The sequence below is a fragment of the Macaca thibetana genome, chromosome 6, assembly GCF_024542745.1.
Source record: "Macaca thibetana thibetana isolate TM-01 chromosome 6, ASM2454274v1, whole genome shotgun sequence".
NCBI lineage: Eukaryota > Metazoa > Chordata > Mammalia > Primates > Cercopithecidae > Macaca > Macaca thibetana.
In genome coordinates this window covers 49,252,901-49,276,703 of record NC_065583.1, presented here as the reverse complement: position 1 = coordinate 49,276,703, position 23,803 = coordinate 49,252,901, and the positions used below count along the sequence as shown (strand labels likewise).

General features: G+C 46.0%; 1 protein-coding gene across 8 annotated transcripts in view; it reads left to right on the top strand.

Annotated features, from left to right (window-relative positions):
* Positions 1-23,803, top strand: part of LOC126956020 (uncharacterized) — a 297,028-nt gene that overhangs the window by 161,868 nt on the left and 111,357 nt on the right. For 6 of the 8 annotated variants that reach the window (XM_050792890.1, XM_050792889.1, XM_050792883.1 and 3 more), the window contains exon 2: positions 6,118-6,225. In XM_050792890.1, coding sequence (XP_050648847.1) covers positions 6,118-6,225 — 108 coding nt within the window. Of the gene's footprint in view, positions 1-2,782; positions 2,899-6,117; positions 6,226-23,803 lie in introns of all 8 variants that reach the window. The other 2 variants (XM_050792884.1, XM_050792885.1) reach the window with 2 other exon arrangements.

The window sequence follows — 23,803 nt, the reverse complement described above, 5'->3', positions numbered from 1 at the left end:
TTCTAAACTGAAACTCATGGGCCTCTTTCTATGGTGTATACATACACATATGCATACATACACACACACACATCCATTAAAGTGGAATATGTACCATAATTTATCCATTTTCCATTCATGGGCATTTAGGGTGAAAGTCTTGATCTTTTAATAATGGAATTTAATTCATTCTTACTTATTTTGATCACTGATAAATATGGTCTTATTTTTGCCATCTTGTTTTGCCATGTATTTATCGTGCATTTTTTTTCCTTGTGACTCTATGGATTCATCAAAGTGTGTTTGTCCTCTGTGTCTTCTTTCCTTCTTTTTATTCAGTGAGTTGGAAGTTCTATATCTTACAATAGGCCATCATTTAGTTCTTAAGCTTAGATAAACTTGTATTTTTGTCTCTCGCAAAAATCAGAACCAATAACCTCCTTCCAAATATAATAATTTTTTTTTTTTTTTGGAGACAGAATCTCGCTCTGTCACCCAGGCTCGAGTGCAGTGGTGCAATCTCGGCTCACTGCAACCTCCACCTCCTAGGTTCAAGCACTTCACCTGTCTCAGCCTCTTGAGTAGCTGGGACTACAGGTGTGCGCCACCATGCCCAGAAAATTTTTGTATTTTTAGTAGAGACGGGGTTTCACCATGTTGGCCAGGATGGTCTCGATCTCTTGACCTCGTGATCTGCCTGCCTCGGCCTCCCAAAGTGCTGAGATTACATAAGGATGTTTTCACGTCTCTTTTTCCTCACCTTTTCCCCACAGGCACATATACACGTAGGTATCTGCCCAGGAATAACCTGAACAATTCCAATTGTTATTAATTCTTCTTGCTTCAAAATACACTTTCCTTTTTCTATGTTAGAAATATTAACAATTGCATTAGTCTACAATCTAACCTATTTGTGCAATTGCATATTATACCAGGATAGGAAAGTTTAAACATGTATTTCTTTTAGACTTTTCATTGACTTGCTGAAAATTTGTAGTGAATTGTATCTTGAGTAATGCTTCTCTGGGTCTCTTATTTCCCAAAAGTACACTTTGGAATCCATGCAATTCTGATCCTTGTTTGACCTTTGCTGGCACAAAGGCATTCTGAAATATTTGCAAATGCTAAAGTCACTTCCTCATGTTTTACAGAGTTTACTTTAGCTTGGTGAAACCAAGTGCAATATCAGTTTGTTGTAAGCTTACCACTAACTAAAGATTCGTAAAATAGCCCTGCCCTAGGGTCAGGGACTAGCTAGAGGAGCATGAAAATAGTCTTTGAAGATTCAGCTGCTGGATATTTTACACCAAAAAGCTGAAAGGTTTTAACTATTTCAATATTTTGTTTATAGTACTTAATATTTGTGAACATGAAGGAAAATGGGCACTCTTATAGTAAAACTGTGGTTAAACTAACTTGGTTGGCGTTTGGGCTCTGGTTATCAGAAGCTCCTTAAAGTGTCCATACCTTTTATCCCAGTTCTACTTCCAAGAATATGTCCTAAGGCATGTTTTCGTAAGAGGTTATTTCAGGTGGCGCAGGGTAATTCTAGTTGGGACACATTTGCCACATTGTCTAACACTGACTCACAGTGAGAAAGTTATTCCCATGCTCAATTCCTTTTCAGTCTTCTGATCAAGGGAAGGAGAAAAACTTTAGCTTGGTGCTAGCATGCCTTCAACACCTCTCTCACTAAGCCTCTCTAATCTCCCATTTTATATAAAAGAATGAGCAAAAGGAGAGCAGTATTTTGACTCTATTTTAACCACAGTATTTTTTTATTCCAATAAAACATATTATGATTGCCTTCATTTATGGCATATGATGTTGGTTTTCCACTTAAATAGGTTTGCTTTTTTTTTTTTTTTTTTTTTTTTTTTTTGATACCGAGTCTTGCCCTGTTATCCAGGCTACAGTGCAGTGGCACAATCTTGGCTCACTGCAACTTCTGCTTCATAGGTTCAAGCGATTCTCATGCCTCAGCCTCCTGAGTAGCTGGAACTACAGGCACGCACCACCACGCCTGGCTGATTTTTTGTATTTTTAGTAGAGATGGGGTTTCGCCATGTTGCCCAGGCTGGTCTCGAACTCCTGAGCTCAGGCAATCCGCCTGCCTTGGTCTCCCAAAGTACTAGAATTACAGGTGTGAGCCACCATACCCAGTCAGGTTTGCTTTTAAAATACATTTGTTTAAGGACAGAAATGAGTTGATTTAAAGAGAAATGTTAAGTACATTACAGATGGTAATTAATTATAGCAAAATAGTAATGGCAATGCATGGATGTAGGAAATAGGACCTTAAGGAAATAATCAGAGCTATAGACACAGATTTATATCTAGGGATATTCCCATAGATGAGGAGGTTCCTACCAATGGCTTATGTTACCATAAAGTTAGAAACTACTCAGTTGTTCAGCAATTAGGGATTGGTTAAGTGATTTTTTCGTACTTTCATATGATGGAATACTACCATTATGAAAAACTATATTTAATACATGGAGGATTATATACTGTTACATAAAACTGGTTATAAAAGTATATACAGTATTGTAATTTTGTTAAAAATGAAGTGAGTGTGAGTGTGTGTGTGTGTGTGTGTGCCTGTGCCAAAATCAATGGGGAAAAAAGACTAGAAGAAAATATTTCCAAATGTGTTATCTGTGGATCATTGGACTACAGGAGTTGTTTGTGTTTTCCTATAATAGACATATGTCACTTTTGTCACCAGAAAAAACAATATATCTATTTTTAAATTAACATGCTCCTAGGCCGACAGGACTACCTGGTATTTTGTCATCTGCAGGCATTCCTGGGTCCTTTCCTGCTCTTACAATTCAGTGAGGTCTCTGTGGCCCGCTGCAACATCATGGGGAAATAGTACCGTTAAGACGCCATTGTCATCTCTCAGTACAATCCAAGGTACTTGGTTTTGGAGTGTGCATATTTATATTTTTGGAGTAGAATGGGAGAATGTTTCTAAAATTCTCTCAAATAATTTTTATTGCTTTTTCTTCTTGACAGCTCCATTAAACAGGACCAAATTAGGATCCCATTTTTTAAGTAGGTCTGGATTATTAAGCAAGAATAGAGTAGATGCTGAGTCTCCTAGTTTCTTGTTTAGTCCTTCTTTAATTTCTACATTTTCTACTGACCATGAAGTTTTTAAATGTTGGATTTAATCATGGTTCGGCATCCGCTAGGTTAGAGATGTGTATATTTAAATCTGGACCCCTCCCTTCCAGAATTACAAAATCTCTGTTCACGGAAAAAAAAAAAAAAAAAAAAAAAAAAAAAAAAAAAATTTGCTGCAAGACTTAATGCTTAGCAGAAATAATTGCTACCTTTTGCCTAGTAAAAATTCCCCAAGTATTCTTTCTTAGGGCTTGTTCCTGGAGACTCATGAAATTTTTTGTGGGAATGGGGTTGGCAGGTTAAGCAAGTTAATGGTGTGTCTGTCTGGGAGTGCTCTACAGCGCTGGTGTGAGCTTCCTCCTTCTGTAAAAGTGCTGGGCTCTAGCCAGGGTGAGCCAGCCAGGGCCTGAGCCTGAAAGAGACCTGCTGTAGCATTCCAGTACCATCTGCCAGATTGCAGCAAGACCTTTGACTGGCCGGCTCTTCCCCTGCTTGGGTCCTTCAACTCCACTCCTCTCCATCCCCACGGCCACCACTGTGGTGCAAGCTCTCACACCTCTTGACTGAACCACAGCAGTGACCTCTAGCTAGTCCCTGCCTCCCCTTGCCCTTACGTCCAATCTGGTTTTTCACAGGAGCTAGTATGTCCTATTCTCCTACTGCTGCTGTAACAAATTACCACAAAGTCAGTGCCTTAAAACAACACAAATTTACTATTTTAGAAGTCCTGAAATTAAGGCTTTGGCAGGGCTGCGTTCCTTCTGGAGGCTCTAAAGGAGAATCGTTTTGTTACTTTTTCCAGCTTCTAGAGGCCACTGCATTCCCTGGCCCAGGGCCCCTTCCTCCTCTTCGAAGCCAAATCTTTCTCGTGCCACATCACTCTGAGGCTCCTCAGATCTCCCCCGCCTCCCTCTTATAAGGACACTGGTGATTACACTGGGCCCACCTGGATACTCTCCAATTCTCAGGATCCTGAATCACATCTGCAATGTCCCTTTTGCCATGTAGGGGAACATACGCACAGCCTCCAGGGATTCACACATAGACATCTTTGGCAGGGCCATTACTCAGCCTACATAGATAATCTTTTAAAAGTACACATCTAAATGCATTACTCCTCTGCCTAAGACCCTTGTATGGTGCTCCAGTTCTCCAGGGTTAAGGCTCAAACTCCTCTTGTGGCTTGGAGTGTCATGCAAGGGTTGCCTACACTGCTTCTCCAGCCTCACCCTGCCTCCTGTCCCTGCTGACTGCCCACGATCCAGCCTGTGCACAGGGTGTGCTTTTGACAGGGACACTGCTTGATATGGTTTAGATGCATGTCTCCTCCCAATCTCTTGTTGAAATGTGATCGCCAGCATTGGAGGTGGGACCTGGTGGGAGGTGTTTGGGTCATGGGGCTGGATCCCTCATGAATGGTTTGGTACCATCCCGGAAGTAATGAGTGAGTTCTTACTCTGTTCAGGTGAGAGCTGGTTGTTTAAAGGAGCCTTGGCATCTCCTCCCCTTTCTTGCTCTTTCTTGTGCCATGTGACACGCCAGCTCCCCCTTTACCTTTCACCATGATTGTAAGCATCCTGAGGCCTGACCAGAAGCCAAGCAGATGCTGGTGCCATGCTTGTACAGTCTTCAGAACTATGAGCCAAACCTCTTTTCTTTTTTTTTTTTTTTTTTTTTTGAGACAGAGTCTTGCTCTGACACCTAGGCTGGAGTGCAGTGGCATGATCTTGGCTCACTGCAACCTCTGCCTCCCCAGTTCAAGCAATTCTCCTGCCTCAGCCTCCCAACTAGCTGGGATTACAGGCATGCACCACCACACCCAGCTAATGTTTGTGTTTTTAGTAGAGACAGGGTTTCACCATGTTGGCCAGGTTGGTCCCAAACTCCTGACCTCAGATGATCCACCCGTCTCAGCCTCCCAAAGTGCTGGGATTACAAGTGTGAGCCACTGCACCCAGCCTTAAACCTCTTTTTTTAATAAATTATCCAGCCTCAGATATTCCTTTATAGCAATGCAAAATGGACTAACACATTGCTCCTCCCCACACTCCATCTCAGGCCTCCCCCTAGACGAGGTCAGGCCTCCTGGAGGTGCTCTCACAAGGACTACATGCAATTCTGCTACCACACCTATCACAGATTAACATCTGTGCATTTATTTAGGTGATTATTTGACTAATAATAAATGTTCCTCTTATGTAAGTACTCCATACAGGCAGAGACTATGTCTATTTCTTACCCATAATTGCATCCTTGGCACAGTGCCTGACATGCAGCTGTGGGCAATAAATGACATGGTTAGTAAGTCCTTGGAAATAAATGAATAAATGAATGGATATTAACAGCATTGTCATCGTGCTGTATCTCTTTTTCCCTGCTTTTTCTTCTGCTTGGCATTTGTCTCCTTTTCTATTGTTGCCTCCCTCCACTACAACAGAAGCTTTGTGAGAGCAGGGACTTTGTCTTGTGTGTTCGCTCCTCTCTTCCCAGGTCCTAGAGCAGTGTCTGGTCCATAACACTCAATGGATATTTTGGGAATGAATGTCTGCAAGATGCTGAGAATCTCTCACAGAGTTTTCATATGTGACCCCTCTTTGAAATTGAGTATTACCAAGTTATTCATTTTAATGATTCAACCTAATTCAGTAATCAGGCAAATTGGCAGAGACCTAAAATATTTACCCGTCGTTGTGAGGATGAAATAAGTAAACAAGTGTGAGTTATTTAGAGCAGTGTCTGGTAACCACAGCCCTGTGTAAGAGTTTGCTGCTGTTGTTAAGAAATGCTTGACTTCTTATATCTTAGAGTTTTTGCTGACTCTGTTGCCTGTGTTGGGATCCCAAGCAGAAACTGTTTGTGGCCCAGCAGGTGTTGGCACTCGGTGAGTGCTCCTGGCTCTTGTGCCACCGTGGGGACCCAGGTCTTCCAGCTGCCTGAGGATATAGGAGGGGCTTCAGGCGCATGATTGGGGCCGTTGCTTATGTTTTTCCCTTGTTTGGCCTGCAGGTGGCAGCACACCCTGGCCCCCCAGGCAGTCCTGAGGATGGCCAGCAGAGAAACAAGAAAATGGACTCCCTGGCTGCTGGAGAGTTGAATGCCAGCCACCAGCCATGGGTGAGTGGAGAGCCTGACCGGAATTTTTCTCTTATTTGTTCTGCATTATTTGTGTTTTGGTATATGAATTGCTGTAAGTCACATGTGTTCGATTTTGAGGCCATTTGTTGATTTTTGCGGTTTATTTACAAAAACAACAAACAATAGCAGTGAAACCAGAATTATTCCTGGAATGTATCAGAGAGTATGAGGGACAAGGGCGCATCCTCTGCATTGTAAGTGTGACTTCCCTTCCCCTCTGCATCTTAGGCCTGTCCCCTTTGCCATCCAAGGAGGAAGTATCCACCCAGAATAGTTCACCAAGTATGTGACAAGCTGGGAGGGTGAGGTGTTCTTTGCGGGGACCCTGCAGTCCTTCTTCCAGTCACTCCCAGGGTGGACTATTCTGCACTGCCATGCCTGGCCCCTCAGAACCCATGGTTTCCATCTGCCTGCCCAGGCCTTGCAGCCCCTTGGTGTACTTCTCCTGCTGACCCTCCCCTCTTCTTACCCCTATTAATTTCACAGCTCTATCTTATTTATCCCAAGATCCTATTTGTGCTGCATCCTGAGCACTTGAATGAGGATTGTTTATTTTCTATTTTGATCGCATTTGTTAGCTTTGTGCTTAGAAGAAAATAATTTCAGTTTCATAAATGGGAATAAGCCCTTATGTCAAGGACCACTACATCACTTCTTGGCATTCCAGTGAGGGGTCTGGTGAAGAGCTTCCCTGAATTTCAGTACCTTTCAAGGCCTCTCTTGAAAGAATGTGGAATTAATTTGGGTGGAGGCTTGTGCAAGGACTTTTTTTCTGAGTGTATTTGGCCAGTGGGCCAGTGGGGAAGCAAAGGCATGGACCAGAGAGAGGAACAAGGAAGAAGGAGAAGCTGGGGCTGCAGGATGCCATCTGCTGTTTGTACGGCTTCCCATGGCCCACCGTAGTGGCCACAGGGCACTGCTAGGAATCCTTCATGTGGCTGTTGCTTGCTGTTGGGTGACATGATTCAGAACTGTGTAGCTCCATGTCCAGTTCCACTCCGCATCTCACTCACAAAGCTCTAGTGTTGGGCTGTTGGGTTTTGGTGAAAGCAGGTGCTATGAAGAATGTATTGAAGGACAAATCAGTCCCTAAGGGACTTCGATAGACGCAGTCCTAAAAACATTTCCGGGCTGGTTTCTTTTTTTTAAACACCAGTTAACCGTTTTCAGTTTAACTGTGTTTTCCTTCCTGAAACCTTTAAGTGAGACTAATTGGTATGATTTTTTTTTTTTTTTTTTTTTTTTTTTTTTTTTTTTTGGTATGCATTGTTTATAGGGAGTTTCTCTACTTGTCAAGTCTGGGTTGGAGACAGAGATGAAATGTTTTTTTTTTTTTTCCCCACACAGACCAAGCATGCAGAAATGGGAATGATTTCAGTTTGTCTTTAATTTAATTTCTATATATTTATTTTCCTTTCCTTGGGAAATAGAGGAAATATTTGGGGGCATTTTCACCAAATTATAACTTGTAACTTCACATGAGCCTGTCAGCAGGAATTTCTGTGCATGTTTTAATGCCTGGTTGGGGGAGACATGAAAAGACAACAGACAGTTGCCCTCAAGGATCCTTTGTTCTGGCTGGGGAGTCACAACTTTGTTCCTCCCTTTAAGTAACACCAAATACTAGAGCCCCAGGGGCAGGTCTCATCATGAATGCCCAGTAGTCAGTGCCTAGAAAAACCTAAGTCTGGGAAGACTATGAGACCTGCCCCTGGGGCTCTAGTAAATTCAGATGAGAGAAAAGAAGGTGGGTGGTGTTTCCAGGCACACAGGTGTAAGAAGGACCAGGGAGTACCTAGGTCCAACTTGAACATCATTTGGAGGAGTGCAGAGAGATTGTATTGGACAGTTTGGTTAATCAGATTTCAGTGGTGGTGGGAGTTTGACTATCAAGCCAAGGAGTTTGAATTTGATACCATAAAGAATAGGAAGCGTCCGGGCCCAGTGGCTCACGCCTGTAATCCCAGCACCTTGGGAGGCCAAGGTGGGCGGATCACGAGGTCAGGAGATCGAGACCATCCTGGCTAACATGGTGAACCCTCTTCTCTACAAAAAATACAAAAACTTAGCTGGGCGTGGTGGCGCGTGCCTGTAGTCCCAGCTACTCGGGAGGCTGAGGCAGGAGAATGGCGTGAACCCGGGAGGTGGAGCTTGCAGTGAGCCGAGATCACGCCACTGCACTCCAGCCTGGGTGACAGAGGAGACTCCGTCTCAAAAAAAAAAAAAAAAAAAAAAAAAAGAATAGGAAACACAGTTGGCCCTCCATACCAGCAGGTTCTGTGTGTGGACCTGTGGATATGGAGGACTGACTGTGCTACACCATTTTTTGTTTGTTTGTTTTTTGTTTTTGAGATGAAGTCTCACTCTGTCACCCAGGCTGGAGTGCAGTGATATGATCTTGGCTCATTGCAACTTCCGCCTCCCAGGTTCATGCAATTCTCATGCCTCAGCCTCCCGAGTAGCTGGGACTACAAGTGCGTGCCAGCAAGCCCGGCTATTTTTTGTATTTTTAGAGGAGACGGGATTTTACCATGTTGGCGAGGCTGGTCTCGAACTCCTGACCTCATGTGATCCACCCACCTCGGTCTCCCAAAGTGCTGGGATTACTGGCACGAGCCACTGTACCCAGCCCTACACCATTTTTTATAAAGAATTTGAGCATCATAGCTTTTGGTATCTGAGGGGCTGTTCTGGAACCAATCCCTTAAAGATGCTGAGGGATAACTGTAATAGGCTTCTGAATGGGGGACAACTGACTGTTTGAAATAGGAACTTTTATTTCCATTTTACATCTGCTTTTCAAATACTATCTTTTCAAATAATTCTCCAAGGTCACACAGTTGGTGGGCAGGGGTTGGATCTGCCAGACTGCAGAGTCCATGTACACGCTCACCTCTGCACTGGCTTGCATTATCTCCAGACACAGGTTGGCCTGCATGTGACCAAGGTTCCACCCAGCCCTGACCTTGGATGACTCTGAGTCTATACATAGCTGCATTTGCGTGTCAGCCTTGCTCCCTGGGCTGAACTGTTTATAGGGTGAAAGGGGACTTTGGGTAAGTCACTTCCCTGTCTTCATGAGGCTCTAGGAAAGCAGGGGCAGGAACTGAGCTAGGCCTCCATGGTCTGCACAGCAACAACCCAGATAAGTTCCAAGAGCTGCAGAGGCTGTCAGAGAAGCTTCAGAGCAGGTCCCTGGGCAAGTCTCCTCCAAAGTGGGAGCTGCAGGGCTGATGCGGATCTAGGCAAGGTGACAGCACAGCTGCAGTCACAGCACAAGTCGATTCCTGTTACTGCCCTAATCCTCCAGCACAGGCAGGAGGAGTTGGGGGTTTGAAGTTTGAAGTTGGAGGAGTTGAACTTTGAAGTTCTCCATGCATTCCTTTGTCGTTCCTTCATAGAGTATTCAGCAAATAACTAAGCACCTAATTGTTCCAGGTCTGGCCCTGGGCCCTGGGCTTACAGCAAGGAACAAAACAACCCAAGTCCCTGCCCTCGTGCCGCTTACATTCCAGTGGGTAACACAATGTTAAGGAGAAGTGAAGTAGAAGAGGAAAGTAGGGAGAGGGGATAGAGTACTAGGGCCAGAGACCTAGAGGTCCAGGAAGGCCTCTCTAAGGAGGAGCATTTGTGCAGAAACCTGGCATTTGAGCTAGCCAGGGAGCTAGCAGTGTGAATGTCTAGGTTGCAGGCAGACGGAATGGCAAGTTCATAGAACTTAGGGAACATAGGGAAGCAGTGAGTAGGGTGATGCATTAGGGAGAGAGGAGAGTGGGAAGAGCCGAGGCTGCATGGGGCCAGACCTTGCCACCTTGCCAGCTATTGAAGAAAGGTAGGGTTTCTTTCTTTCTTTCTCCAGCTCGAAGGTATGTTTCAGGCATCGTTCCTGGCTGACTGCTCTAGGGGGGGGGGGGGGGGGGGGGGGGGGGGGGGGGGGGGGGGGGGGGGGGGGGGGGGGGGGGGGGGGGGGGGGGGGGGGGGGGGGGGGGGGGGGGGGGGGGGGGGGGGGGGGGGGGGGGGGGGGGGGGGGGGGGGGGGGGGGGGGGGGGGGGGGGGGGGGGGGGGGGGGGGGGGGGGGGGGGGGGGGGGGGGGGGGGGGGGGGGGGGGGGGGGGGGGGGGGGGGGGGGGGGGGGGGGGGGGGGGGGGGGGGGGGGGGGGGGGGGGGGGGGGGGGGGGGGGGGGGGGGGGGGGGGGGGGGGGGGGGGGGGGGGGGGGGGGGGGGGGGGGGGGGGGGGGGGGGGGGGGGGGGGGGGGGGGGGGGGGGGGGGGGGGGGGGGGGGGGGGGGGGGGGGGGGGGGGGGGGGGGGGGGGGGGGGGGGGGGGGGGGGGGGGGGGGGGGGGGGGGGGGGGGGGGGGGGGGGGGGGGGGGGGGGGGGGGGGGGGGGGGGGGGGGGGGGGGGGGGGGGGGGGGGGGGGGGGGGGGGGGGGGGGGGGGGAATCTGCAGCCCTCCCAGAGAGCCTTTGATCGACCCAATATCTTCCTATATATCATCCCTTTTCTGGCTGAACTAACCACTGTTCATACAGTTATGAACCCTGCCTAATACAGAGCTTTGGAGGAGGAGGAGCGTGCCAACCAGCTTTATAGGGAAATTAAGTATGTTTTTAAGGTTGGAAAAGATGCACTTGGATATTATATTAAAACATTTCAACTTTGGTAGAAAGGGCTCCACCTTGGCCATGGAAAGGGCCTTTGTCATCACTGTTTCCTCCCCTAGGAGCTAGGAGGCTGGGTCGGTCTCCTCCTCACCTGCCAGCCAAGGGCCTAAGCTGGTCACCCCTTGCTTGACCTTCCTGGTCTCACCTGTACAATTCAGTTAGTAATATTATTCCTGCCTGAAGGGAAAGAGGACGAAAGAAATGATTTATTGAGGGTTATTTCTATGTTGGAGGTCTCTGATGCTCTGAATAATTTCCACAGAAGGTTCCTGGGGGTTGGGACTGTTCCCTGAGTTATGTCCGGGCAGGGGAGGGGGATGATTTATGTTTATTTTATGCATCCTCCCCTCTTTTTTTTTTTTGCTTTCAAAACACTTTTACCTATGTCCTTGATCTCTGTAAAAGGGCTCTGTATGTTATAGTGGTTAAGAGCATGGAAAAACAGATGTGGTGCTGAGTGCCAGGTCCACCTTTGCTAACTTTGTCACTTTGGGCTTGTCCCCTAACCAGCCTGCTCCACAGTTTCCTGTTCCCACTGGTCTAAGATACAGAGTGGTGACCCTTGCTCCTGTCAGAGTAGGTGTAAAGACTACACAGGTGGATTTTTCCCAGAAACAATACCACTCAGAATTTTCCTTCAGGCAGCATAGCACAGGGGAGATGTCCACACACAGTCACACCTGTGTTTGAATCCCGGCTTTGCCTTTTTGCTTGTGGGTGGGTGAGTTGGGAGTGTGCTTGAAAAATTATTCAGCCTCTTCAACTCTTAGTTTCTACCTCTATAAAATGGGAACAAGAATACTTACTTCAAAGATTTGTGGTATGAATTAAACAAAATACCCTGTTTGAACTGCTTAACATATGTGTGCACATGGTAGCCCGTGGTAGCTATTTTTATCATCATCATGATCATTGTTAGGCATGTCAGTGGCCTCTACCAGTCTGTGGGTGGAAGCAGCTTTCAAATGTGGCTCAGCCTCATGGAGGCTGTGCATTTGCTGTGACTCAGGATTCTAGAATGACTGAGTCAAAGATCTCAAACTTCTCTTTGCTATATTGTTATTTGCAGTCACACTCACACACTCAGTTATCCAGGGTGAATAATTAAGTTTCTGTTGATGTAGGTTGCCATGCTGTTTATTTCCCTGTTTCTCTTCTGTTTAGTTCAGCGTCCTTCAAAGAAGACAATAGTTAAGTAGCTAAGCTATATTGAGGGCTTAGTATACTAAAAGTGTTACGTAAATTAGCCCCTTTCATTCATGTAACCAAATTTAGAAACAGTTTCAATAATGCCTAAGACTACGCTGCTACCCTGCAGCAGACCCAGGCTTCACATGTCCCATTCCAGAGCCAACACTGGCCTCTGTACTGCCTGCCTTTAAACAGGACAGTGGTTGAATTTGGTGACCTTGAGAAATCAGGTAGTCTAGTCTTTCTTACCTCCTTTCCAGGGTGAGCTGAGCATCACAGAGGGGGAAAATTTGTGATTTTCTTGAGAAAACTTTACAGAGAAAACTGTTGGCTCTGCCCCTGATAGCCATTTTTATGGTCTGGAGGGACAGTGGCTTCTTCCTAGAGCCCCTTTGCAGTGTCCCCTTGAGGCCAGCTGTCCATCCTTGAGAGCAGTTAGGAGAGCCATGTTGAGAGTGTGCTCAGTCCTCAGTTGGAAACCTGGAAACGCAGATCATGAGGGTGGTGTCCCACTGGCACATGGTGGGTGGGGCTTTCTGCCACCCTGGCTGTGTGTGGCATCCGGTGCGAGTGGTAGCCAGACATCATGCCCACCTGCCCTCGAGCTGCGTGCCTGCAGCTGGCTCCTTCCTCACAGATCTGCATCCCTTCGGCGCTGGGGAGCAGAGGAAGTGGTCTGTGGGCCAGCTGAATTGCCCAGGGAGCTGAGTCACTGGCTGATTTCGGCCTGCCCTGCAGTCCCTGGGGTGACTATGGTGATAGGGGAGAGAAATCTGCTTGTCTAGGGGCCTTGAAGCCTGAGAACTCACACACTCCAGGAGGTTTCTTCATGCCACAAGCATTTACTGAGCACCTACTTTGTGCCTAAAGAGGCCATGTGAGAGCCCTCAGCATGGGAATGTGTGTTGGGCTGCCTGGAGCCCAGGTGACTGGTGGCCACCAGGGAGCTCCACTGCTCTTAGAAGGATCTGAGGCTGGCAGAGGGGCCAGGTTGGTGTGCTACTGTTTATCTGAGCAGATTCCATGACAACCAGGAGATAAATGCCTGAGGTCAAGCAACCCCTGGAACAAGATTAGGTATCTGGGTAGGGTGGGACCTATACTGTGATTTGGAGACCCTTAAGTGACCAGTCTCTTCTGGATGACTATTCAGTACACTTAATTAATTTGTTAATTAACTAATCCCTCATCCTACTCCAGAAAGGATTGAAAGTGATTCAATTCAGCAGGTGTTTTAGAGGGAGGAAGGCATCCTGAGCTTGCTCTGAGTGAAAAGCTGGGGTTTATTTAGGCCCCGAGAGGGTCATTTACCAGCTGCCAGCCCAGCTCCACACTCCTAGGGCTGGCTCCCATGAAAGCACAGCCTTTGCTGCCAAGGCTGGTTTGCAGCATTTCTGTGATCGCCTCCTGGTCTCTTTGCAACAAGTGGCCCCGACACCTTCCTGCCTTGACGCAAATCATGTGACTTAAGAGGAGCAACCTGACCTCAATTACCAGGTGCAAACATCAGTCACTGAGAGTAAGCAGGAGGCCTCCAGTGTCTCTGGTTGTTTTAGCCTCCAGCATTAAATATTAAGAGTGAACTGTTCAGGGTGTGATAAAAGCTGTGTCTCACAGTTTATGATTTCCAGTAAACCAGAGGGCTTAAAGGAAGGGCCAGGGACAGGTGAGAGATTCCAGACCTGGCCCTCTGCTGAGCTGGTAGAGCAATTTCTGCAGGAATGGGAGGGGCAGGGAGTGAGGCCACAGCTAGTAGAGATTTGCCCTCTTCTGTGCCACAGCTAGAGAGCCACATTGTCTGCTCAGCAGGGCCCAGGAAGTGAGGCCAGTTTCTGCTCCCAACCAGGCAGCTGCATGCACTCTCAGCATAGGGATATGGGAAAAGGAAGAAGTGTGATGTGTCCTCACTGTGCTGGCCATTGTGCCTGCCTCCTGCTGGGTGTCAGGCCCGCCAGGAGCCCTGGGCACATTCCTCTATCAGTGTAGGCAATGGGCGGCTCCAGCTGCTCTCACAGAAAGCTAGAGGAACATTTCAGTATTTGGAGCCTGCAGACACATGGGCTGGGATTGCTCAGCATCTGGCCTTCATGGGGAAGTCCAGGCCACAAGGAAGCTGCAAGCAGGCAGCATATCCCACTTTGGCCTAGGAAGGGAACTGAGGTCCCCCTCCCAACCTGCAATGTCATGAGGAGACTCAGCCCTTTCTGAGTTTCTCTAGAGCACCTAATCTGACAGCAGTGATAGAAGCCGTACATCAAATTAACTCAGCATGCAGTAACAGTGGCATGCATTCATTTAACAAGTATTTAATTAACACTTCACTCTCTGCCACACACTGTGCTAGGTGCTGGGCATACAATAGTGAACAGACAAGGTCCCTGCTCAAATGGAGCTACAGCATAATGGTGGAGATAGAAAGAAAACACAGAAATAAAACATTGGTGCTAGCAGTAAGTGCTCTCTAACAAATTAAAATAGACTGAAGTGTAATCAAGTGACTGACTGCTTTGGATTGGGTAGTCAAGGATAGCCTCTGAGGAAGTGGCATTTCAGGGGATACCTGAAAGAAAAGACTAGAAAAGAGCAGGTGAAAGAGCAGACTCTGTCCTGTCTGCTGTAGGTGCAGGAGAGCTAGAGTGACAGGAGGAGAGGAAGAATGTTCTAGAACATATAGCTTGGTTAACTTGGTGCTTCGGTGTTTGTGACACTTTTTTGCTTATTTTCTGAATTACACTCTAAACATTCATTCACTAAAGCTTTATTGCATGCCCTCTGAGTGCCAGGAATTTTGCTGGATGACATTAAAATCAAGATGACTATGTCAAGTCTCTTCTCAAGGGGTGTCCAGTGTGTTGGGAGAGATGAGCCAGGAAACCAAGACACTGTGGAAGTACTGTGAGTGAGAGAATCAAAGAGGGCTAACAGGAGCATGTGGAAGGGCTTCCCAACTCCCCATGGGCAGTCTAGCAAGGCTCCCAGAGGAGAGGACACTTGAGAGGTCCTGGAGGCTGAGGAAGGTTAGCCAGGAAGAGAGTGTATGTCCCAGGCACAGAGAGTGGCCTGTGCAAAGGCCTGGAGGATAGGCTAAGCAAATGAGAGAAGGATGCTGGAGGGTCTTGGAGATGGAACAGGTGGCCAGGACCAGTCACAGAAAGCCTAGAATGCTCTGCTCTGGCGCCTGAACCAGACACTGGAGAATAGCTTGTAGAACAAAGACAGATTCCTAAGGGGCCAAGTCAGCAGCTGGTAAAGGCTGGAAGAAAGGACACTGAGTTTATGAGCCACTGTTCAGACCACTCTCTGGGGCTCCCTTCCTACCTGGGAGCTATCCCATGTGAGGACCAACACAGTGTAGCCATTTCCCAAATCAGAATAGAACTTTCACCTGACCCAGGCACCTAGGCAGGAACATGCAGGTATTTAAACATCGAGGTTAACACATTTGACTACTTGGTTTTGGGGGAGCAGGCATGATGGGTTAAGACCTATTAATCTAGAAGTAAACACTAGGTTTGGTTTTTAGGGCAGGAAGACCTTCCTTGCAAAATCTCTTTCTGGCAAGTCTCACTGGGCTATAAAATTGCAAATGCACTGTTATCACATCCCAGTAAGTGCATGATTTGATTTTAAAGTAAGATAATCTTGCATTCATTCCAGCCTCATAGGGAACATACAGTTTTCTCCATCCTTTTCTCTTACTTACTCTCCTTCTTCTGTTTCCCTCTGTCATCTCTTATCCCCAGAGCCCCTGGTTATCTTTTTTATACACTCATTACTACTTCATAACACTCCAATATAGATAACAATACTTGATTATTTGGAAGTTATCTCAACTATACGTGAGCTGATGAAAACCAGGAAGTAAGCAATAAGCAAAACAGGCAGACAGAGAGTCCAAAGTCCAACATAAATTAACATTTGTTGAGGATTTGTGGACTTACTATGTTCCAGGCATTATGTTAACCTCATCACGGTCTCTATTTTGTTTAATCTTCTATTTGCTCCTGCAGATCCACTCTCCATCCTCTGCCTGCTCTGGGCTGGGAGGCTGACCTGAATGGGCCACATCGCTCATCTATCTTGCCTCTGGCTTCTGGTTAGATTTGGTCCATGGCCCTTTCTCCCCAACTAGGTGGCTCAGGGACCCAAAGGCAACTTCCTGGCTGTTCCCCCAAAGTCTCCCTCCAACTCCCAAGTGACATCAGATTCTGTAAATGCTGGGAAGTAGAGAAAATTCTGTACCCAGGGATTCTCTAACTAAACTACAGCTAAAATTAAATTTTAGGTGTTTTTGACACCCTTCCAATTAGCTGCCTTCTTTGGGTCCCCTTACCTATTTATTCCCTTCTTTCATAACTTCAGGTTAGGAGTGGTAACAGCTCCCCATTGTTGCTAGCCCCAAATGCTTCACTGTCTCATCTTCATTTCCCTAAGCCCTCCCCACATCTTTGTAAACAGTCCCAGTTCAAGTTCACCATCTGTTTCCTACCCAACTTGATGATACGATGAGGTAAGCACTGTATTAGCCCATCTTAAGACAAGGAACCTGAGCCCCAGAGAAGCGTAATAACTTGTCCCAGAACACACAGCTGGTAAACCACAGAGCTAGGTCTCAAATCCAGGTGTTTCTGATTCCAAAGCATGGGCGCATTTCGTCATTATATCATATAGCTTCCCATGCCCTAAAGATCGTCTCCCCCAGAGATGTGGTGGTATGTGCCATGAAACATCAGTTTACTCTGGTATTTTTCCCAATCAATAACCATTTAAAAAGAGCAAACACTAGAAGTAAGTGCTTTCAAATAAATCGTGAGAGGTAACTGGTGGTGGTCTGGATGGAGAAAGGCACACTAACTATTCAAAATAGGCCTGTGAACTTCAGAAGCCTGTGGAGTCCACACTTGCTGTGTGCTCTGCACCTTCCTTCTCTGTGCCTTCTGAAGGGTGGTGGCATTGACATCACCATCTGTGGGAGCTCACGTAAAGTCCTGAATTTGCCAGAAGACATAATTTGAGGTTGCCTAACATCACCACCGTGTAGTATCCAAACACCGGTCCTTATTTTAGTGGCTGGTTTTCTTGTTTAATTTGTGATACCCCAAGAACATGACAGAGGTTCTTTTTTTTTTTTTTTTAAGTTCTGAAACTGCTGAGTCAGTTTGCGTGAGGATATTACTTTTTTTAAGGAACTTTCAAAAACACCTAAAATTTAATTTTAGCCGTAGTTTAGTTAGAGAATCCCTCGGTACAGAATTTTCTCCACTTCCCAGCATTTACAGAATCTGATGTCACTTGGGAGTTGGAGGGAGACTTTGGGGGAACAGCCAGGAAGTTGCCTTTGGGTCCCTGAGCCACCCAGTTGGGGAGAAAGGGCCATTTTTACCCTGAAACTCTGTTCTGTTCATGTGCACTGTCCCAAGGTTCTTATGAAGACAGTCAGCTCTTGACTGTCTTCACGACTTGTCTAGCAAGCTCTCCAATACCTTAGCCAGACAAGACCATAAAAGGCCTGCTTCACTTATATTTGACTGTTGGTAAGGTTGATCCTGAAATCTTTTACATATGTATTTCGTTTGATAATTTTGTTCACATGTATGTTAGAAACTGCTCATTGCTCTACAGTATCCATTCCCTCTCTTAGTAACAAAACCAATTTTTTGCTGATCCCTTTTCCACCTAGCTAAAAACTATATTCCCCTGGCAACTTTGCAGCTAAGTATGATCATGTGGCTGAGTTCTGAACAATGGATGCAAGGGAGTGTCATATGGGACTTCAAAGCCAGCTCCTTAACAGGAGGGGGTGTGCCCTCTATTCACCCTCTTTTCTCCATCTTACTTTCTTAAATGAGGATGCAGTGACTATCACTCTAGCAACCACCACGAGACATGAGGATGACAGCTGCACTTTAGGAATAGGGGCAGGATGAGCCAGAAGAAGCGTAGGTCCCTGGTGACACCTGGAGCCACCAAACCAGCCCTGAACTGACCATTTCTGGACTTTTTTTTTCAATGCGAGAAAGAAATAAACTCCCATCTTGTTTAAGCCGCTGTTGTTTTCTGTTTTATGTAACTGAACAAAATTTTAACCAATACAAAATAATGTTTATAATACAAAATACCATAATCAATGCTGTTTTTCTTTTTCTTTCTTTTTTTAAGAGACAGGGCCTTGCTTTGTCAACCAGACTGGAGTGCAGTGACACAATCATAGCTCACTGTAGCCTCAAACTCTTGGGCTCAAGCAGTCCTTTTACCTCAGCCTCCGGAGTAGCTGGAACTATAGCTATGCACCACCATACCTGCCTAACTTATTTGTTATAGAGATGGGATCTTGCTATGTTGCCCAAGCTGGTCTTGAACTCCTGGGCTCAAGCAATCCTCCCACCTGGGCCCCCTGAGTAGCTGGGATTACAGGCACATAGCACCATGCCCAGCTCCAGTGCTGTTTTTCTTTGGATCACATATTTTTATTACTGATTAAAAATTCATCTGTGTTTTTTGGGTTTTGTTGTTGTTGTTGTTTTGTTTTTCACTTTTTTTTTTTTTTTTTTAATATGAAGTCTCACTCTGTCTCCTGGGTTGGAGTGCAGTGGTGCAATCTCAGCTCATTGCAATCTCTGCCTCCTCGGTTCCAGCGATTCTCCTTCCTCAGCCTCCTGAGTAGCTGGCCTTACAGGTGCAAGCCTCCATGCCCAGCTAAATTTTTGTATTTTAGTAGAGACAGGGTTTCACCATGTTGCCCAGGCTGGTCTCAAACTTCTGACCTCAAGTGATCCGCCCATCTTGGCCTGTCAAAGTGCTGGGATTACAGGCGTGAGCCACACCCAGCCATATGTTTTTTATATATGAAGGACATGTCCTTTCTGTCACTGTTGCTGTAAATATAATCCCTTGTTTTTGCTTGCCTTTTGATTTTGTTTATGAGTTCTGTTTTTAAAGTCTTAGTGTTTGTTTTTAATATAGCTAAAATTTCTAGTCCTTTAAAATGCTGTTTGCTCTTTTATCCAAAATTCTTCTCCCCTTAGATAAGTATTCACCAATATTTTTCTGGTTTTTCAATGACTTCACTGTTTACCATTAGCATTTTAGTCCATTGGTGAGTACTGTTAGTAAGTTTTTAATCTTTTGTAGGTCATGAGTGTTTAGGCCTAAATACTCTCCTGAGTTCTAAAGCAGGAGCCAGTGTCACCTCCTGTTTATACACCCTGTCCTGGCCTGAGCCTCCTGAAGGCTGGCACATTCAGCATAGACCCCTCTCACTCCTACTTCCCACCCACTGCCCTTCTGTGGGTCACCTGCCCACTACTCAAGATAGCACTCTTGGCTTCTTCTGGAACTTCTGTCTTCACCACCCTGTGTTCGGTTCTATTCCAGCTCGTCTCTAATTTCTGTTTACCTTGACCCAGCCGCTGACAGTCTTCCCAACTATTCTAGGAGCTTTTTGTTATTTCTTCTCTGGAAATACAATATAAATAATTTTTATATGGTTTTCCAGGTAGATATGAAACTTTTTAAATTAAAAATTTGTGTTCTAATAAGAGAAATGAACCATATTCATCATTTTAAGAAGTGGAAAATATAGAAAAGCACCAAGCAAAATAAAAACAACATAGAAAGTAAAAAGTGAAAGCCCTACTACCTTCAAGAGGTGACCTCTGTCAACAGTTGATGTATCTCTTTCCAGACTTATTTATACAAACAAATGTGGATCTTTATAAATATACATATGCACAGCTTTGTTCATGAAAATGGGAGCATGCTATATACTTTGTACAGCAACTGGCTTTTTTTTTTTTTTTTTTTTGAGACAAAGTCTCACTCTGTTGCCCAGGCTGGAGTACAGTGGCAAAACCTCGGCTCATTGCAACCTCCACCTCCCGGGTTCAAGTGTTTCTCCGGCCTCAGCCTCCCAAGTAGCTGGGATTACAGGCACCCGCCACCACGCCCAATTAATTTTTGTATTTTTAGTAGAGACGAGGTTGCACCATGTTGGCCAGGCTGGGCTTGAACTCTTGACCTCAGGTGATCCACCCACTTCAGCCTCCCAAAGTGCTGGGATTAACAGGCATGAGCCACCGCTCCCGGCTAGCAACTGGCTTTTTACAAATAGCAGTCTATTGTGTATATTTCTCTATGACAGTACATAGAGACCTGCTGTCTTCTTTTTAAAGACTACTTGGTATGTATTCTACCACATAGATGTACAGCTATTTCATCTCCTCCCCTACAGATGACCACGAAGTTTCCAATGTCCTGATAACATTTATAGGCCACTACATCCTCATTTTTATACTTTTATGCTTTTGTGCTAGTGTTTCTATAAAATAGATTTCTAAAATTGAGACTGTTGAGTTAAAGGATATATACATAGTAAGTTGTATATACTTCCAGTTGCCCCTTGTTGAAACCTTGTACCAATCAATGCAGCATCCTTTTAAATGGTCTTTTCATTGCCCATTGCTTCCCTGTCTCCCCCACCCCCCGGCTCTTCACCCTGGTGCTAGAATTGCTTTTATGAAACTCAGATCTGACCATGGCTTACCCTGTTTAAAATACCTCAATGGCTCCTCACTGCCAGCAAAACCCAAACATTCATCCAAGGTCCTTCCCAGTTGGAGTCCTCTAAGAAGCAGACACCAAAACAGAATGAAAAGTGCAGAAGATTTATTGGGGGGAAGAAGAGCTAATGCCTATGAAAGATAAAGGAGAAAGGAGCAGAAGTACGGAGAGAAAAGACAGCTTTCAGACTGCAGTCCGGATCTAACTCCTGGGACGCAAGAGAGGGAAGGATAATTCTGTTGAAAGAGCATCAGACTGTGATTCTTGCTGTGTAAGAATGTCTCAACCAGCCCAGCAGGGAGTTCCAGCCAAAGATTGCCCAGGGGAAGAGTCCCACTTCGGGCAGAAATGGACAGGCCAGAGCAATCCTGCCATGTTTTGCCACTGGCTGGGGGCCACCCAGGAGGCAACATGGTCTGACTTGAAGGGTGCGGTGGATCCAAGGCTGCAGCCTGTCAGCTGTCTGCACTCCATGCAACAGGTCCTTTGAATGGCATGTGTTCATGGCTGTCATAAACTGCAGCCTGCCTTTTAGCCTTACCTCCTTTGTTCTTGCTCTCCGACCCTGTGTTCTGGCAACACTGGCCTGACTACACGCCGTATCACACACGACCAACTGCCCATTCCACCCCCAACCCTGACCTTTGCTCACTCAGTTCTTTCTGCCTGGAATGCCACTCCTTCCCAGTTATACCCAGCAAAATCCTTATGTGCTTTCAAGGCCCAACTTAAACAAACACCTTCTCTGGTTGACCTCACTATGTAGAATTAATTGTTCCTTGCTCCTATGGTGCTATGTGTAGATTAGTACTTCCCAGGTTGGAGTATTCTTAGCTGTTTTTTTCTCAGATTTTTGTCTCCTCTAAACCTAGCAAAATGTCAGCACACAGTTCATGTTGACTGAGCTGTTTCCCTGCTCCTCCCAAAGCACCTTGAGGTTGCAGAATTCCAACTCCTGGAATGGTTGGAAGTGCACGGTACACGGTCAATGAGTGTTTGTTGAGTTGTCTGGGACCTCGTATTGGTGGGGTGAGGTGGGCAGAAGGCTGCTGAGGATGGGGATTGACTGTTGTTGGGGCTCACCAGTCTGGGGCCGCATTGGAGTTCTAAGACTAGAGCACATCTTCCCCTGTTTTTGTTTTCCTCCATTATTTGGAAAGACCCCAGAGGTGGGTTTTTGTTGTTGTTGTTGTTGTTTTAAGTAATCGTTTTATTGTCTCTGGTCAACAAATGAGAACTTTTATGGGTCTTCCCTTTTTCAACCACATTTTCATGAGTTGGGATTTTGCGTTTCTTCATTACCCATTCTCCTTATGGGTATAAAAAGAGCCATTATTATACCCGGGATGAGAGTTCCAGGTCAGATGGGTAATCATTTTAATACTGGAGGCTCATGGGATACAAGGAGTTGGGAAGGTAAAAATGGTATTTTTCCTCTTCCTCTTTCCCACACCCACCAGTTAAAGAACTTCCCTGGGAGTGGACCTGTGGGAAGTGGTCAAGGGTTTCCGGGGTGGGCACAGCAGGGAGTGACATCAGGGCTTGGTGGGGATGAGGTGGGTAGAGAGGACAGAGAGGGACTCTCCACCTTCCTTTGGATCTACCAGGATGTTCCCTGGGCACTGTCCCTCAGCAGAAGGAGGCTAGAGCTGAGGTGGCCACACCCTCCACTCATCTTCAACCCCTTCAATCTGTGAGGCCCTCAGAGGAAACCCTTCCAAGGTGTAAGGGCTGTGTGCCTCTGCCTTCCCTCTTAGGGTGCTTGGCACAGGTGGAAGCAGAGAGGTTCTGGGCTGAGGCTTCGGTTGTCAGTGCTAGCTTGACAGCAGTTAAGAATTTGTTGTTGTTGTTTTTTAAAATTTATTTTTCTTTAATTTTTAATGTAGTTAAAATTTATACATAATTGAAACCACTTCAATTTATACATATTGAAACATCACTATGTACCCCATAAATATGTATAATTATTATGTATTATCATTGTCTGGGACCTCATAATTATTATGTGTTATAATGATTATACATATTTATGAGGTACAGAGTGATGTTTCAGTACATATTATGTACAGTGATCAGATCAGGGTAATTAGCATATCCACCATCTCAAGTGTTTGTCATCTCTTTGTGTTGGGAACAGTCACTATCCTTCTTCTAGCTATTTGCAGTGGTTAGGGATTTTTGGAGGTTGTGCAGTGTGAAGAAGCCTGTGGGCCAGAGGTTCTTATCACAGACTCTTCTTCAGGAGTTATGAACCAGCCTTCCCCAAAGTGTTATCAAACTGTGCCTTTGGTGGAGGCGTAGATCTCATCAGATTCTTTTTTGCCAGAAAGATCTGTGAATGAAGCTGCTACTATGTTAACTCAAAGAACAGCCTCCCTAATAAAGAAGAGGATGTGTTCCTACAAGAGCCAGGTTTTAGTTGGATTATTGGTGTGAGTGATGAAGACCTCAGAATGGCTCTAGAAAGAAGCCCAGATCTCAGCTTTGCACTGTGATTGTCCCCCAGCAACTTTGCATTCCCCCTGTATGGGAATAGGGACCTGTGGATTCTGTTGCCATTGGACCCAGGAAAGTGAGACCAGGTGGTCTGACACCTGCCTCCAGAGCGGACAACCCAGAGACAGAGCAGACACCTGCAGGTGTAGGGGCTGGGGGGAGAAGACAGCTATGTTTATCTTCATAGATGTCAGGCCTCTGAGCCAAAGCTAAGACATCATATCCCCTGTGACCTGCACATACACATCCAGTCGGCCGGTTCCTGCCTTAACTGATGACATTCCACCACAAAAGAAGTGAAAATGGCCTGTTCCTACCTTAACTGATGACATTACCTTGTGAAATTCCTTTTCCTTTACCTACCCAAATCCTATAAAACGGCCCCACCCCTATCTCCCTTTGCTGACTCTCTTTTCGGACTCAGCCCGCCTGCACCCAGGTTATTAAAAAGCTTTACTGCCCACACAAAGCCTGTTTGGTGGTCTCTTCACACGGACAGATGCGCATGACAATAGACTAGGAATATCAGTACGAATAGAATAGTCCTAGGCTTTGAAATGAATTTTAGCGTTCATTATTATTTGGTCATTCTAAAAACCCCTATTTTGAACCTCCACTTCAGAGAAATAGTTATGATGTTCTCGGAAAATG